General features: G+C 50.2%; 1 protein-coding gene across 8 annotated transcripts in view; it reads left to right on the forward strand.

Annotated features, from left to right (window-relative positions):
* MRAS (muscle RAS oncogene homolog) overlaps positions 1–17136 on the forward strand; it is a 56691-nt gene that overhangs the window by 9053 nt on the left and 30502 nt on the right. For 5 of the 8 annotated variants that reach the window (XM_045539169.1, XM_045539181.1, XM_045539186.1 and 2 more), the window contains exon 2: positions 14854–15064. In XM_045539169.1, the coding sequence (XP_045395125.1) occupies positions 14872–15064 (193 nt within the window). In that variant the 5' untranslated portion in view covers positions 14854–14871. Of the gene's footprint in view, positions 1–3279; positions 3362–7724; positions 7875–14853; positions 15065–17136 lie in introns of all 8 variants that reach the window. The other 3 variants (XM_045539175.1, XM_045539177.1, XM_045539174.1) reach the window with 2 other exon arrangements.

A 17136-nucleotide genomic window follows, 5' to 3' on the forward strand; every position in this document is an offset into this window, starting at 1 on the left:
TCCAAGTAGCTGGGGCTACAGGCGTGCGCCATGACAGCCGGCTAATTTTTCTATTTTGAGTAGCAATGGGGGTCTCACTCTTGCTCAGGCTGGTCTCAAACTCGTGACTATAAGTGATCCTCTGCCTCAGCCTCCCAGAGTGCTAGGATTACAGGTGTGAGCCACTGTGCCTGGCCTAGATCAAGTTCTTAAGTCAGGCCTTCTTGCCTAATGACCAGAGCAAACCCACATGTTGGTTTTTTTCCTTTCCTGTTAGAACATTTTGCAGAGTAACTGTGAGGATTAGAGATGATGTAGATCAACACATACTAATTGAGCACCTTCTCTGTGTCAGGCACATGCTAGGTACCAAAGATACAGTGGACAGTAAAACAGAGGATGGGCCCTGCCCTCCTGGGGCCGACAGTCTAGTGGATGAAGGCACATTACATCATAAACTACTAAGCAAAGTGCCAGCATGCACAGTGCTGTCAAGGCAGACAGCTGGGTGCTTTGGAAGAACATAACAGTAATCTCAGCTTGTCTGGAGTGCAATGGGGTCAGGAAAGTATACAATGTGAGGTGCTTAGCATGTGGTCATGGCTTAATAAATAGTCATTATAATCAACCCTGACCACAGGGCCCAGCCTGGTTCTGCTGCTACCACCTATCAATGGAAAAAAAGCCAAACTCTATAAAATAATTTAAAGAGGTTTATTCTGAGCCAAGTTTGAGGACCATGGCCTGGAGCCACGCCCAAGAAGCCTTGAGCCAATGGACTTGCTGTGGTTGGGTTACAGTTTGATTTTATACATTTCAGGGAGACAGGAATTACATGTAAAGTCGTATATCAATACACGGAAGGCGTACATTGGTTTGGTCCTAAAAGGTGGGACATCTCAAAGTGGGGGCTTAACAGCTTAAGGTGGGTTTAAAGACTCTTTGATTTGTAATTGGTTAAAGAAATAAAGCTTTGTCTAAAGGCCTGGAATGTTTTAAGTTAAGATAAGGAAGTCTGTTAATCAGAGGCGAGCCACCAGGTATATGGTCTGGTATATGGGTAAATCGAGGACGTGTGGTTTAAGCTTTGTCTTGCATAGCTTGAGGCCTGTTAATGCTTTGCAAAGGATGTCTCTAAGAACAGAGGGGGACATGATGAGGCATGTCTGACCTCCATTCTTGTGGCCAGTAACTCAGTTTTAGGGCATCCCCTTGGCCAAGAGGGGGTCCATTTAGTCAGCTGGGGGGGGCATAAGATTTTATTTTCATTCCCACCAACAATAATTTTGCACAGAGAGGTTTATAATTTGCCCAAGGTTATACAGCTAGCAGAGGGGCAAATGCTTTGATTCATGCTTTTTTACAAAAGTGCTGTATGTGGGAAGCAGAGGGGTGGGAGGCTGGCTCCCCAGCCAATACCGGCTTTCGGACGGGCCCTGCCCCTGGGAACGGAGCAGTCGCCAGCTCTGCCTTTGCTGCTGCTCTGGCAACGGCAGCGGCCTGGCCTGGCCAGGCTCATTAGGCGGGCAGGAAGAACGCAGCGGCCATTTAGGGCCTGGGGAAAGAGATGTAAAGAGTGGCCTCCTGCCTTTGCAGCTCAGTGGGCTTAAAATCCTGGATTTGGAAGGGTCCCTGAGAAGTCATCCCACCCTGCCTCCAGCCCTGTTCGCCACTCCAGAGCCAGGTGGCCCGTCCTCCCTCCAGCGTCCACTTCACGGGCTTTCGCAGAGGAAAGTCCCACGCTCATTGCCATGCCCGCCTCGTTTTCAGGAAGTTTCCCTTTTATTTGACTCCAGTCTGTCTCTCTGCAGCCTGGTTACTCTTTAACAGTAGTGATTAGATCACCTCTCTTCACCTTAGGGAAGAGCCTAAACCCTGTTTCTTTCCTATTTTTGGACAAGCATCAAAATTTTCACATTCTTCATCAATGGTGTTTAACATCTTGAACATAAATGACGAAAACAAATCAAAGCAACAGTTCTTTCTGAGTGTGCCTCTTTGCCCTCCACCTCCTGGGCTCTGCTACACTCCCGGGGTGGGCTGTGTGCCTTCCCCTCAAGAGTGCTGCGCTGCCGGCTCCCGCAGGCTGGGTAAGCCCTGCTGCTGCCCTCCTCAGTGTCCCTTCCGCTAGCACCTCCTGCGGCCAAAGCCCCCTCAGCTCTGCCATGGGGCGGCCACACCTCTCGGATGTGTGTGTGCTCAAGAAGGCCAGGGACAGGGCTAGAGGCCTAATTTGTTTGGCTTATACAATGTGTGAAACTTTTAAATTGGTGGCCAGTATTTAAAAATCAGGAGTTTTCACTTAAAAACTCAGACTTCTGGCTGCTATTTGAAAATTTAGACTAGCTGGCAACCCAGTTGATACCTTCTCATGGCGCAGCGGCCAGCTGGTGCAGGGTCACAGTGGCCTCCCGTTTGCCACAGGCCCCGCTGCTCCCTGTTGCCTGGAGGCCCCCTGCTCTCATTTGTCCACCTGGCCTCTGCCAGCGTGTGAGTCTGGGATGTGCATTTTGTTCTTGAGTCCCTCTTTGTGCTACTAGAGGAAGACTACGCCTCGCAAGAAGCATCCATCTCGCAGGAAGGCTGCTGATTGCCTTCCCTTCCTCTCTGTCGCCACCCCTGCCCTCTTCCTGGGCCACTTACCGCAGGGGGCAGGTGGAAGGCTGTGAATTCCGTGAGGTGGGCAGCTCTGGGCTGGGGCAGCCTAGGGCACAACCGGTGGAGTTGTGTTCTGTTTAGCTCCACACAAACCCACCTTCGAGAAAGGCAGTGTGAGAGGAGTTTGCCCTGTAGCCATGCGGGGGCTGGGTGTGGCGCCCCCAGCCCAGAAGGCAGGGCTGGTCACGGATCTGGGGCTCTGGGCGCTAGTGGGGGGCTCAGTGCTCTGGGAGTGCGGGCAGCAAGGAAGGACTCCTCCTTGTCACTGCTTCTCCTGCAGGGCTGGTGCCCATGTGTGTCCAGTGGGACTCCTTCCATGGTGTCTCCCTTATGAGGGCTGCCACCCCACTCCTGTAGGCCCTGTGTGGCCCCAACAGAGTGCCCACTCCATCCACGCAAGCCGGCTCCTAGCCAGCTCCTAGTGTCGTCCCTGCATTGTAGAAATGCAGACAGCAGGCACCTGGGGCATCTCTGTGCAGAAAGTTGTGTCCGCTCTAGGGTGCCCAGAGGTGAAGAAGGTGAGGCCTGGCCCTCAGCCACCATCCACTCTAGCAGGGGAATATGACAGTAAAGCAACACCCAGCTCCTAGATTTGCGGGGAGATGGAGAGGGACACACCAAGCTCTGTGGTCAAACTTGCAGATGGAGATGCATGGCCTTGGACAAACCACAGAACCTCTTGACGACCTGCGTGGTTCCCAAAGGACCTAAACAATGCCTCCCGGTAAGATGTCTTGAGTCTTCAAATGCAGTAATGGCTGCAAAGCACTCAGGCTGCCGCCTGCCATCTGGCTGGCATTCCATAGATGGAAGCAAGGTGGCCCCGTGGAAGGAGGCCTCAGGAGGTGGAAGAGGGCCCAGGGGAAGGAATCACTTCCGGAGGCTGGGTTTATTGAAGAAAGGCTTCCTGGGGAAAACAGGCAGGCTGCTCCTTAGAAGAGGGGCTGTTCTCACAGGCAGAGAACAGGTGAGAAGCAGTTCGGGCAGAGAACACTCAGGGGCAGACTGTGCCCATGGGCGCCAGGCACCCAGCCAGGGCACCATCCCAGTCCTCAAGGATGGGGGACTAGGCACCAGCGGAGCTCGGGCTGTGGGAGGGTAAGGGGTGTTGGCGTGGCTCAGGGAGGGCCTGGAATGCCGTGGTGGGGGGGGAGAGCTTCAGGCACCCATGGGCAGTTTTTCAGGAGGACGATGTGCTCGGGGGTGAGCTGAGGAGCTATCACACTGGGGGGGGGGAATGGCGCTGGTGGAGGGGGCCCCAGGCGAACCACAGAGGTGGGCAAGCCACAAAGGCAGATTTGAGGTAAATGGATGTTTGAGCTCCTGGGCGAGAAAGAGTAAGAGTTCAGGGCAGAAAGGTGGGAAAGGGGCCTGGCTGGTGGGGGCAGGCGCTGGCTGAGTCCAGTTCGTGCAGGGTTGGGCCTGAGCAGCCCGGAAGGAGCAGTGAGGGGCTGGTGCAAGCAGAGGGCTCAGCAGAGTGAGAGTGGGGAGCGGGTAGGACAGCAGCCTGCCAGGCTGGGGGAGGTGAGGGCCCTCAGTGTGGGGAGCTCCCCTCCCCGTGGCGGGGGCCCCAGCATGACCTTCACAATTGTGTGCAGATTCCTATGGAAAGCTGCAGGTGAGACTGCCCCAGCACAAGGACAATATTAATAGACCCCCAGGGACTGAGAACAAGGATTTAAAAATAAAGCCACTTCCTCTCTTCCCTCAGCTGCCACTCAAGGAAACCTGGAGCCTGGTGGCAGCTGTGCCCTCACAGAGCCCACAACCTCCCCCTCACCCCTAGATTACGTTCCTCCCACCCTTGTCGTTGGTAGGGGCTGGGGTGGGACCCCAGAGGCCAGGGGGCCAGGTGAGCTGGGGAGGCTGTGTGGCCCCTTAGACACTGAGGCCCTTGTTACCGCCTCAGTTCTGAGAGCCACTCAGACCCGTGGCTTGGTGGACTCTCTGGGTGGTGAGTGGGGCAGTTTCAGTTTTGCCGCTTGCCAGGTCTCAGTGCCAATCCCAGACTTTCCCTTTACTAACCTGTGCTCTTGGGCAAACGCCTTAACATCTCTGCCTCTGTCTGCCCACTGTTAAAATGGGGATGACAACCCTCCCCAGAGGTTCCGGCCTCTGGCCTTTGTGGCCCAGCTGGCCCTCCCCTGGGTCTCCTGTCCCTCCCAGCCCTGTACCCCTTCCCAATCCCCTCCCCTCTGAGCTTCTGGAGTTTGCACTGTGCATCTATCCTGTCTCCTCTGGGCTTTTCCTGCCGGTTAACCTCAGTGTGGTCATGAAAAAGAGTAGTGGGGATCCTGCTTGATCGCGCAGCCATCCAGCAAGGCTACGTTGCGCTCCCATGTGTGCTTGGGGTGGGGTAGATTAGGGTGTGAGGGCCCCCACTGCATGTGAGGCCCATCGCACCCTCCCCTGCGCAGCCCTGCAGCCTTGGGCACTTGCTTTGTCACCATTCAATGCTTATTAAGCAGCCACTGTGTGCCAGGCACTGTGCCTAGTGTAGGGACGCAAAGATGAAGATCCCTAGTTCTCAGGGAGCTGACAGCAACCTCATCCCCACCACTGTTACCACCCACCCCGACCACTGTACGCACATACACATTTCACACTCCAGCCGCGTCATGTTGCTCGCGGTACCCCCGTTCCTCCTTGGTGTTTCATGCCTCCATGCTTTATACCTTTGCAGCTTCTATTCTTTACCTTGGACACACCTGTCCTTATTATTTGCCTGGCTAATATCTACTTGGCCTTCAAGACTCCATTCTGGCATTAACTCTACTAGGCTGGGTGCCATGCCCCCCACTCCTGTGCTCCCACATTCCTTACCCCTGTGTACCATAGCCCTGTGTCTGCCTCCCCTCCACCGCCACCCTACACATAATGAGGCCCAGGACTGGGGCTGGGCTGGGCTCATTTGCCTTGGTATCCCTGTTCCCGGGACCAGGCACACAGGAGGAGCTCTGGGAGCGGTGACTGGATGTGTAGGTCCCGCACAGCCTGAGCATGTGCGTGTCTTGGGGAGGGTGGCCAGCACCGGTTCCTCACCCAGTTTACTGCTCCTAGATGGTTTTTCTCTAGAGTCAGGTAGAACTGGGCCCTTTCTCATGTCATGTGGCCTCTTAGTTTTTTTCTTTTCAAGGATATACCCCCAAAACCACAGGGCACCCAGAGAGGGGCTAGGTTTTATGATGGAGAACACTTGTGGCTTTAAGGACCAGAGGGAGAAATTTCAACGCTGAGTTTGCTAGCAGTTTGGAGTCTTCTGCATTCTATTTAGTAAACAAGCATCTCCTGAATACTTGGGAAGATGCAAAAGAGAATGTTTGAGGAACTGTCTTTGGGGAGCTTGCCTCTCATCTGTCATGCAGCCAGCAGGCATTTGGGGGCTTGCTGTCCTAGGGCATTGCTGTAGGGATTCGCAGCAGGCTGGGACACAGGTGCTGCCCTCCAAGGTGAAGTCAGGCAGCTGAGATCAGACGCACATCGTGTGAGAGCCTTCCAGGTGGGAGTGGTGGGGGCTGAATCGTGTTGAGCTGTCTCCTGTGCAACTGGCCGGTTTGCAGGGAGCTCAAGGAGCTCAAGAAGGGCTTTGGAGAAGCCAGGAGACTTCCTGTAGGGGGCAGGACTTGGGATGGATTTCAAAGAAGGACGTTGATGGTAACAGCTTGGTGTTTATTGAGCAGTCACTCTGTGGCAGATATGAGGCCAAGCAGATACGTGTAGCCTTTCACAGCCACCATGGGGCAAATGCTGCCACTGTCGCCACTGAGGCACAGAAGGTAAATGACTTGCCTAAGGTTGCAGGCTGTCTGCATGGCTCAAGCTCCTTGGCAAGGGGTTCCAAATGAGGGGCCAGCCCTGGGCTGGGCGGGGAGCGGCTAGTGTGCAGGAACACAAGGAGATGGGCTGGGGCTGGGGCAGGGACCTGGGAAGAGGCTCCCAAACAGAGGGGATAGAAAATAAGGGTTTCAGAGCTGCCTGATGCCCCCAGCTTCTTCCCTGGTCTTCAGTGCAGCGGGCCACCTGCCAGTACCAGATCTATGTCCTGTTCAGCAGTCTGACCCAGTCAGGATCTGGGGTGGCAGGGGCAGGGGGTGTCTGTTCCCAATGACTAGTATTTGCCCTGGGTGCCTCCAACATCCTGCCCTGCCGAGCTGCTCCTCCCACAGGGGCAGTGATCTGGCCTTGGGGGCTCCTGGACTCTGGCGCCACCCCCCCCCCCACCCCCCGCTCACTGCTGACCTCTTCCCAGCACCCCTGGATCTGCAGCGTCTGCCCTGGCCTGACTCCACACACAGGTGCCCACCAGCACCACAGTCTCGAGAGGATGCCCAGCACGACAGGCTGGCGTGGCTCTGGAACCACACTGCTTGGTTTCAGATCCTGGCACTGCCACTTTCTGGCTGGGAGACCTTAGAAAAGTTATTTTATTAATACTTCTCTGTGTCTCAGTTTCTTCATCTGTAAAATGGGGATAATCAAAGTTCTTACCTCATAGGGTTCTTGTGAGAATTAAATAAGTTAATTTGGTAAAATCTTCCAACAGCATCTGGCACATTGCTTACATTTAATGTTCCTGCTGTTTCTAACCTAATATGATCACTATTGTAATTATCACAGAAGGTTTCTGCACTCATACTCTGGGACTCGTATAGCTAAGCCCCAGGCCCTTATCCGGGAGGTGCTCCCATGCTAGTAAGAAAGACGCAGGTGTCGACAGTTGCAATATAAGGAAGCATGTGGTACTTGGGGGCCATGGGAAAGCCCAAGTGCATGTGTCCCTCCCCTGGCTTACTTCAGCCGTGGCCTTTGCCTGGATCTCTGGACTCCTGTCTGATCATTTCTGCCCTGCTGCAAGCAGTGCAGGTGGGATCCTGGCAGAGGAGTTTGGATTGGTAGAAAAGCAGGGCTGATAGATTAACAGAAGACTTGGGTAGTAGAGTTCTCCAGAGATAACCAAGCAGGCTATCCATAAAGGTCCTGAGCCCTTCCCATGGAAAAGGATGGCCACTAAGTGGGATATTTTGGAGGGAACCAGAAGGGTGGAGTGTTAGATCTGGGATGGCAAACGAGTTTTCTCTCTGGATCAGTGCTGTGTTGAAAAGGATTCTATTACTGAGATTGAGCAAGGAAGAGGACCGTGTTGAACAGTGATGTCTGCCATGGCTCGGGAATGGGAGGAGCAGCACCCACTCCACGTACTTGCCGTCTGGACAGCATGAAGTCACGTACATGGTCAGGTGGGTGGTTAAGTCTTAATATTGGAGTAAGCTAGAAGCAGTGGTGGCTTCCCAGAGAAGCTGAGTGGCCCAGTGACAGTGCTGGGCTTGGATGAGCAAAGGTATGAAACAAAGGGCTGGAGCAAAGTCTTGGGGAGGGGAAAATGAAGCCTTAAGGGATGCCAAGTGGCCTAGACCCCTGGTGGGGTCACACACTGTTTATGCACAGCCGGCAGGTCACCAGCTCTGGGGAAGCTGCCCATTTCTGGGAATTGTGCAGAAGGGAAGGGCAGCTCCTGGAATGCAGAGCTATTTCCTCCACATGGGTTGGGTCACTCCCCGCTGTGTGTCCTCATCCCCCTGCCTTGGGCACACCCAGACATCATAAAGATGAGATGGCTTCCCAGGACTGATTCAGCTCAATGTGAATGAAAGTCCATTCACTCTCCCAAGAGCTCCATTAATAATGAATGTGTCCTCCTCTTCCAGCCTTATTTACCTAAAAAACTTGTAATTCAATTAATGGAGTAAGGGGAAAATCTTTAAAATAATTAGTATAGAATTAGAAAAGCAAAAAACAATGAATGCCAAACCTTCAATAAAGTTGGCGGCATCGTTGGGAGGGTCTCTGGGTTGGCTACCGCCCCAGCCTCTGCGAATCTGTGGTCCTATGGTCGGGGCCAGGAGAAGCAGCAACAAGGATGAAGAGTGCCCTATAGGGTAATGAATCACGATGACAGTTAAAGAAAAGCCATGTGATGCTGTAAAACTAATTGACAGAAGAATTGGAGGCAGTGTGGCATGTCAGTTCTAAGCATGACCTTTGGCATCTGACCAATTCACAGCAGATGTCCACTAAATAGTGGGGTTGTTACTGCTGTGCCACTCCTCCTGGTCACCATTTTTTTCTGGCCAGGACATATGACACTGCTTTGGAAGTGGTGCTGGATGGGGAGTAGGAAGGGGGGTGCATGGAGAGGTCAGGGAGCCCGTGGACCCTCTGACAATGTCAGTAGCCAAAGCCATTTTTTTTCATGTGTAGCTTACTTAGAACAATGGACGCTATCTTTGGGGGCTATTGTTTTTGAAAACAGCCTCTGTAGAAGCCCTAGAACCGGGAACTTGGGGAGAAGAGGGCACATTTTGTGAGGGATAATAACCACTGGGCACTGCTATTTTGGGGGGCTGCTGGGGCCCACTGCTGTCCTAGGCATTCCTATTTATCACTGCACAGGGTTCTCTCACAGTCCCATGTGCTGTGGGTGCACTTAGCTTGGGCTGGGGCAGGGAAATGGTCTAAATCACTGAAGCCCACCAGGTTTGTATGTCAATGCAAATACGCCCTTGCTGAGGGACCCTCCAGGTTTTTTTCACTGGGGCCTTACACATTCTTGGGGGCTTTGTTCTCCTGTTTTATAAATGGGGAAACTGAGGTACCAGGAAGTTAAGAAACCTACCCCAGGTCACGCAGGGAGTCCATAGCAGAGGCATGAGTGGAACTCAGGGGCTGCCTGGCTGCAGAGGTGAGGCTGTCGCTGATGCCCTAGGTTGCCCCACTGAGAACCACTGGGGCTTTGCACAAGACTGTTCCCAGGAGGTCTTGGAGCCACCTACCAAACTTTGAAAAGGTTATACTGGGGTCATCAGTCCACCCAGCCACCCACTTCTAGGGTTGTGAGCCAGCCCCATCAGAAGGATGGGCATCACCCCCTGCTTCTTGGCATGAGGGAGGGCTCCGCAGGTGGAAGGCTGCCTTGGGACAGTAACAAGTGGTCAGTCAATGAGCAGACTCTGAGCCTCCCAAGTGTTGGGCCCTGTCTGGCCATGTGAGAGGCACGGGGATGAGAGGAGGTGGCTCTTGTCCTCGTGGAGCTTACCATCTGTTTAGGGGGTGAATCTAGCATTCAGGAAACAACTTCAAACCATGCAAGATGGTGCTGCTAACTGTGGGAGAAAAAGGGAGCAAAAGACAGACAACAACCTAAAAAGCTTACGTCTCAGTTTAAAGATGCCTAAGGTTTTCATATACATGTTATTAAAATTGTTGTGGGAGCATTATTGCCTTTTAGGAAGAAGTTTCCAGTATGAGCAATGGTTTGGGTTGCCATGCAGCATGTAGACTGGGCGGGGCCCTGAGAGCAGTGGTTGCCATGGGAACCAGCTCTGCCGCCTCCACTGCCAAGTGGCTGCTGTTCCAAAAGTTGGTTTCTGCATGGAGGGGGCTGTCTGGAACCTCAGAGCCATTTCCCATGGAAACAGTGCTCCAAATGATGGGTGACATTCCCACACAGGCCTCCTGCATCTGGCTTGATGGCGCTGAGATGGCAGCACAGTTTCTCATGGGGGAGGAGGAGACTGGGAATCTGAGCCTCAGAGCAGCAGCACCAGGAGTGAGTGTGTGTGAGCGTGCTCTGTCTTCTGGGAACACAGTAAACAAGGCGAGAGAGTGAACGTTTGGGCGCCTTCTCTGAGCTGGGCATATCTCATACATTTTTGTTTCACACTTGTAGCAGTACTGCAAAGTACGATTCTCTAACCAAGCCCATTTTACAAGTAAGATCCTGAGGCCATGAGAGGTAACTTGCCCACGGTCACTCAACTGGTCTGTAAGAGAGTATCCAGCACAGAGAAAGAGTGGGAAACTTTAAGGAGAACCCCAGGTCTGCCTTATGCCACCCTCCCATCTCAGGGGGTCCAATTCATGATCTCCAAAAGTGAAGAACCAGCGTCCTAGAATGAGCTCTAAAGTGCCTTTTAGTTGGGAAGGCTGGAGAGCAGGGGGTGTTGTGAGTGTAAGCAGTTTGCTCCTTAACCACCAACCAACTTTCATCATAGCCTGTGAGTGGTTTTTGTAAAAGTCTTTCTTTCTACCACATGAGACTACGTGCTAACCTCCCCATTTACAAAGACATTATTTGGTCAGGAGGTTTGGGGTAGAAAAACATGACTATCAGAAGAAGATATAGCCTAGAGCCTTTATGAATTGGAAGGTTCCCTGGACTCAGTCTCCTGCCCTGGCAACCCCGTCTTTCTTCCTGGGCTCACATTTGCTTCCAGAGGGTCCTGACTGGTCAAATTGGTTTGGCCTCTGGGTAGAGGGAGGGAGATAGCCCCAATCCCTGGCTGAGAGTTGTCCTTAGCCGTGTGCGTGGTGAGGCCAGCTCTGTGGCTAGTAGTTTGTCTGACCATTGTTCAGAAACACCAGTGTTGAGCAACGTCTGGTCCATTCAGCAAGTGTCTGCTCTGTGCCAGTGCTGTGCCAGGATCTGGGGGTACAGAGAGGAACAAGATGCAGTCCCTGACCTTGTGTGCACAGTAAACACAAGACTCCAGATGTGGAAGATTCCAGGCATGATGGCGGCCCCTGTACCAGGAACCTCAGGGCTCAAAGCACAGATGGAGGCAGTGCCTCCCTTGGGAGGCGACCCCAGGGCCTCATCCTGACCCACAAAGAGGTGTGCGCTCTCCCAGGGGTCCTGGGTGTGTGCAGAGGATGCAGTGTGACCACAGGGAACGCTGGGAGAACACAGCTGGTTGGGGGTGAGAGTAGAGCGTGAGGGGCTGCAGCGGGCACAGCTGGAGAGGTCAGCGACGGCAGCTTGCGACAGGGCCTGAACGTGCAGTGCGGGAGCCTGGAACCTGGCTCAGCTGTGAGCAGCACTGAAAGGTTTTTCACCACAAGGGACCCATTCCAATGTCTGTGTTAACCATGTAGTCTAACCCTGTTCCATTGAGTCCAAATTAGAAGGAAACCCCAAATGGGAAGGGAACCCCAACTTGGCTCCCTGTGCTTTCCATGGGTTCAATCTCTGCGTGCAGGATGCTGTGAAAAGGAGGGGCCCTCAATTGGCCATTTCCTGCCACCTGCCTTGGCAAGCAGAGGGCATTTTTAAACAAGTCCCCAGGTGATTCTGCTGTGGGTGGTCTGAGCGCAGACTCAAAGGTTCAATTCATGTCCTCCATCATACCTCTTAGTGTATTTCTTGTTTTCTTTTTGAGAAGAAAATCAAGAGAAACAGTTTTCCTTCCCAGTATCTTCCCACTCACTTAGTATTTTTGTTCATGTCGCTACCAGCAAAGAATGGAAACTTTAAAAACAGCCTCTCTTACCAGCAAACATGTTTTGCCCCTGGTCCACCCCAGGCTAGGACAGTGGTTGATGAGGGGCTCACCCCACACTCTGAGGCCCTGAGAGGCAGAGGAGAGAGGGAGCTGGCCCTCCAGCTGCCTCCAGCCCCTCTGGACTGCCACCACTGTCATGGGTTTGGCTGTGGCAGAGCTCGGTTAATGGAAGCCCCAGCTTGTCTGGAGATGCCGGAACCAGATTCGGAGGCTGCAGCTAGCACCTGAGCATATCCTGCCCCAGAGGAGCTTAAATCTCCACTCGAATGAGGGGGAATCAAACTTTTTCAGGCAACTTGAACATGTTAATTTGTTGGGAACATTTTAACATTAGTAAAATTTCCAGTATACATATATAACACATGCTTATTGTAGAAAATTGAAACATTGAGAAAATGAAAATGCCCTGAAATCTGCCTCAAGAGACAACCACCTGCTAAACCTCTTGGTGCCTGAATCCACACCTAGATAACTAGATTCATAGATTGGTTCCTCCATGTAAGTGTGATCATATTTACTGGCTGTTTTGCAGCCTGTTTTGTTTTTTTTTTTTTCCAGAGACAGGGTCTTGATCTGTTGCCCAGGCTGGAGTGCAGTGGTGCAAACCTCTAACTCCAGGGGTTTAGCCGCTGCTTTAGCCGCTGGAGCAGCTAGGATCACAGGCGTGCGCCACCACACTCAGCTAATTTTTGTATTTTTTTGTGGAGACAAAGTCTCGCTTTTTGCCCAAGTTGGTCTCGAACTCCTGGCCTCAAGCAATCCTCCTGCCTTGTCCTCCCAAAGTGCTGGGATTACAGGCGTGAGCCACTGTGCTTGACCAGCTTGGTTTTTTGTCTGTTTGTTTGTTTATACATAATATAAACTTTTTCTAGGTTAGTGAATATCATCCTTTTAAATGACTGCATAATCTATTAATGTGGATAAACGTTTTCTTTAACTGTTTTCCCCCAACATTTAAGTTATTTCCATTTCTCCCCATTCTTAACATCTTTGTACACTTCTCTGATTATCTCCTTAGAATAAATTCTCACATGTGGTAGAGCTGCAGGAGAGGGTATGTCCATTTTCAACTTTAAATATTTATGCAAGTGTATTCTCAGCCCAGCCCAGGCAGCTTTACACTCTAATCACAGTGTATAAAAGCTTGTACTTCCCCCACACTTTGGGGAAGTCCTAAATGTCAACATCAGGCTTCAGCAATTGCAAAGAATTCTGCAATGACTCTTGCCTGTAACCCCATGCAAATCAGTGTGGCCACGTAACCCACATTTGTGCCTAAAATCCTTTCTGTCAAAATCTAGGATTGAAGACTTTGAGAACTGAAAATAACTAAAATAACATCATCTAATCCTTTGATAGATAAGAAAACTATGGCTCCGAGAGGACAGTGGCCTTCCCAAGCATTGGCAGAGCATGCGGGGCGCTCAGTTCCTTGTCCTCCTGGCCACACTGCCTCCTGCCCTCTAGGAGACCATAGGCTTCCCTGTCACACGTGCACCATGCCTTTCCCCCTCCCGACTTGCACGAGGATCTTTTCTTCTCTACACAAGAGTAGGATCAAGCTTTTCCTCCCTCCGTTCATGGTCAGTTTTTCTGCTACCCGGGAATGCCCCACCAGGAGGTAGTAGTGCTTTTCCTTGGCAGGGTCCTCGGCTAGCAGGTTGGGTTCCTGGCAACAGCCCCCAAGTTGTTCTTTAGGTGACTTCCCACCCCCTACTAGTGTTTAACATTTAGTGATGTCCATCTCCTTCTGGAAACTGCTGGCCTCTATTATTGACAGATCCTGGTTTCCCTCCTGTTTCTGAGTGCTCCTTCCATGCTCCCTGCTTGCTTCTTCTCCTTGTCCCTTTGTGACACCGTTTCCAAAGGTTACTCTTCACTTCTCTGCTCTCACCTCTTCACAATCAGTCCTTATCTGTTAAGGCCCAATTATTCTTTAGAATCCTGGTCCATCCCACATTTCCAGCTGTCTCCTAGTCACTTTAGCTCAGGGTTCCTCAACCTTGGCGCTATTGACACTTTAGGAAGAATAATTCTTTGTTGGGGGGGACTGACTGCCCTGTGCATTGTAGGGTCCCTGGCCTCTGCTGACTAGATGTCAGTAGCACCCACTCAGTTCTGACAACTAGAAAGATCTTCAGACATTGCAAATATCCCTGGGCGGCAAAACCCCTGTTGGAAACCACTGCCTTAGCTAGACTCAACATCATCAAAACAAAACTTCTGCCTGCTCCTCCCCTACTAAAATGGGATTAACCAGATGCCCTAAGATTCCAGCATGACTTTGTACATGATAAAGGGCAAGGAGACAGAGGGAAAGGAGGCAAGATCACAGAATTCCGAGAGTGGGAAGGGGCCATGGAGTCCCTGGGCTCAGGTGTGCCAAGCTATCATGGCCCCCTTTCTCTGTTCGCTTAGACGTGGCCTTACATCCTTCTCAGCATAGCATCCCAACTGATAAGAGATTATTTGAAAGGTGAACCTTCACGCCATCCCTGCTCAGACCAATACCCTCATGTTTACCTGTGCAGGTCCAGGGCAGAAACTTATTGGTTGAAAAGCTTCTTTGACATAGCTTTTGGCTGTACTTGTTAAACAAGACTAGTGGTACTGAATCCCCAAGATCAGGCCTGGCACATGGTTGGTGTTTAATAAATGATGGTTGAATGACTCATTTTAACAGTGATTGTCCTGGGCGGTGGGACCAGGGGTAGGTACTACTTTTGTTTTCTTTTGCATCATTTTTTTCAATTTTAAGCCTTTCTATAATTGGGAATATTTATTACTTTATAAGAAGGGAGGAAAACACATGAATCCTTTCCCCTAGGTGAGAAAGAAAAAAGGCCCCTGCCTCATTCCACATGTCTTGCCTCCCCAGGTCTGATCTACGAGAAACATGGCAACCAGCGCTGTCCCCAGTGACAACCTCCCCACATACAAGCTGGTGGTGGTGGGGGATGGGGGTGTGGGCAAGAGTGCCCTCACCATCCAGTTTTTCCAGAAGATCTTTGTGCCTGACTACGACCCCACCATTGAGGACTCCTACCTGAAACATACAGAAATTGACAATCAGTGGGCTATCCTGGACGGTGAGACCTGGGTGGCAGCCCTGCATGGGGGAGACGTGAGGTGGGAGGGTCAGGCTTCAGTGTGGCAAGACCGTTCCCTTCATGTTGCTATTATGGGATGGTTAGTCTAAGGCCGTGCATAGTTTCCAGGGTGAATTCTGAACAGGGAAGGCCTTAGGCTTAGAGGACTTGAAAAGCTTTGTGGAAACCCAAATGTGCATTCAACAAAGAGGCGAGGCTAGAATCATGCCAACTCAGTGATGTCATGTTTGTTATTTTTTGCTGATCAGAATCTCTGATTAACAGTTACGGATGTCTCTAGCCAATAAAAAAGGGAAAAACACATTATTTCTTAACGAACATAGTTTATTTGGTAATTGTCCTTTGGAGGGAAAAATCTTGCATCTGACATTATATTTCTAGTTTAGTGTGAATTAGTCTAGATTCGTGGTTCTAAGGGTGGTAGTCAGGCCCACAGCAGCAGCAGCACCAGGGAACTTATTATTATAGAAATTGCAATTCTCAGGCCTCTACTGACTCAGAAATTCTGAGGGTGGGGCCTAACAACCTGTGTCTTAACACAGCCTCTAGGCCACACTGAGGTTAGAGAACCACTGTTCTGGATGCTTACTGATTATTGCTTTGTATTGCCTGAGTCTCCCTCTTAAACAAAGATCCATTAATCATAGCATGTCTGCGTAGGAGGGGAGCTTTGAAAACCACCACGATACAAGTCCTCTATCAGATATGTGATTTGTAGATATTTTCTCGCAGTCCTTGGCTTGTTTTTCATTCTCTTAACAGTTTTTTTCTAAGATCAGAGTTTTTAATTTTGATGAAGCCCAGTTTGTTAGTTTGTTCTCTCATGTATTGTGCTTTTGATGTTGTATGTAAGTAATCTTTGCCTAACCCAGGGTCACAAAGGGTTTTTCCTATGTTTTCTGCTAAAAGTTTAATGGTTTTACCTTTAGGCTTATGATTTACCCTGAGTTAATTTCATATATGGTGTGAATATGAATCTAAGTTCATTTTTCTGTGTATGAATATGTAGTTATTCTAAGACTATTTGTTGAAAAAATTATCTTTTCCCCACTGAATTACCTTTGTACCTTTGGTGAAAATTAGTTGTCCATATATTCTGTTTCTTTGACCTATTTGTCTCTTAACACCAGTACCATACTGTCTTGATACTGTAGCTATATAACAAATCTTGAGATCAGGTAGTATTAAATGTCCAACTTTGCTCCTTTTCAAAGTTGTTTTGACTTGTGCAGGTCCTGGGTATGTCTGTATGAATTTTAAAACCTAAAATTATAGGTTTTGATTGGGATTATGTTGAATCTGTAGATCAATTTGAGGAGAACTGACATTTTAACAATGTTGATCCTTCCTTTCTGTCAACACAGTGTCTCTTCCCATTTATTTAAGTCTTTAATTTCTCTCATCAATATTTTGGTGGCTTTAGACATAGGCTTTTACATATTTTATCAGATTTATACCCTACATCTGTGTCAATGCTAGTGTAAACTATTCTTTTCTTTCTTTTTTTTTTTTTTTTTTTTTTGAGACAGAGTCTCACTCTGTGGCCCCAGCTAGAATGCGGTGGTGTCATCATAGCTCACCACAGCCTCAAACTCCTGGGCTCAAGCGTTCCTCCTGCCTCAGCCTCCCTAGTAGCTGGGATTATAGGCACGTCCCACCATGCCTGGCTAATTTTTTCTGTTTTTAGTAGAAATGGGGTCTTGCTCTTGCTCAGGCTGGTCTTGAACTCCCGAGCTCAAGCAATCCTCCTGCCTCAGCTTCCCAGAGTGCTAGGATTACAGACGTGAGCCACTGCACCCAGCCCCCTTTTTGTTTTTAATTTCCATTTTTAATTGTTTGTTGCTAGTATAGATAAATATGATAGATTTTTGTATATTAACCTTGTAACCTGCAACTGTGATAAACTCACATATTAGTTCTAGGGGCTTTTTTGTAGATTCCACTGGATTTTTCTGCATAAACAACCATGTCTATGAGTAAAGACGTTGTTACTTCTTTCCAATCTGGATGGCTTTTATTTCTTTTTCATACCTTATTTCCTTCTACTACAC

Source organism: Lemur catta, chromosome 1, assembly GCF_020740605.2.
Source record: "Lemur catta isolate mLemCat1 chromosome 1, mLemCat1.pri, whole genome shotgun sequence".
Lineage (NCBI taxonomy): Eukaryota > Metazoa > Chordata > Mammalia > Primates > Lemuridae > Lemur > Lemur catta.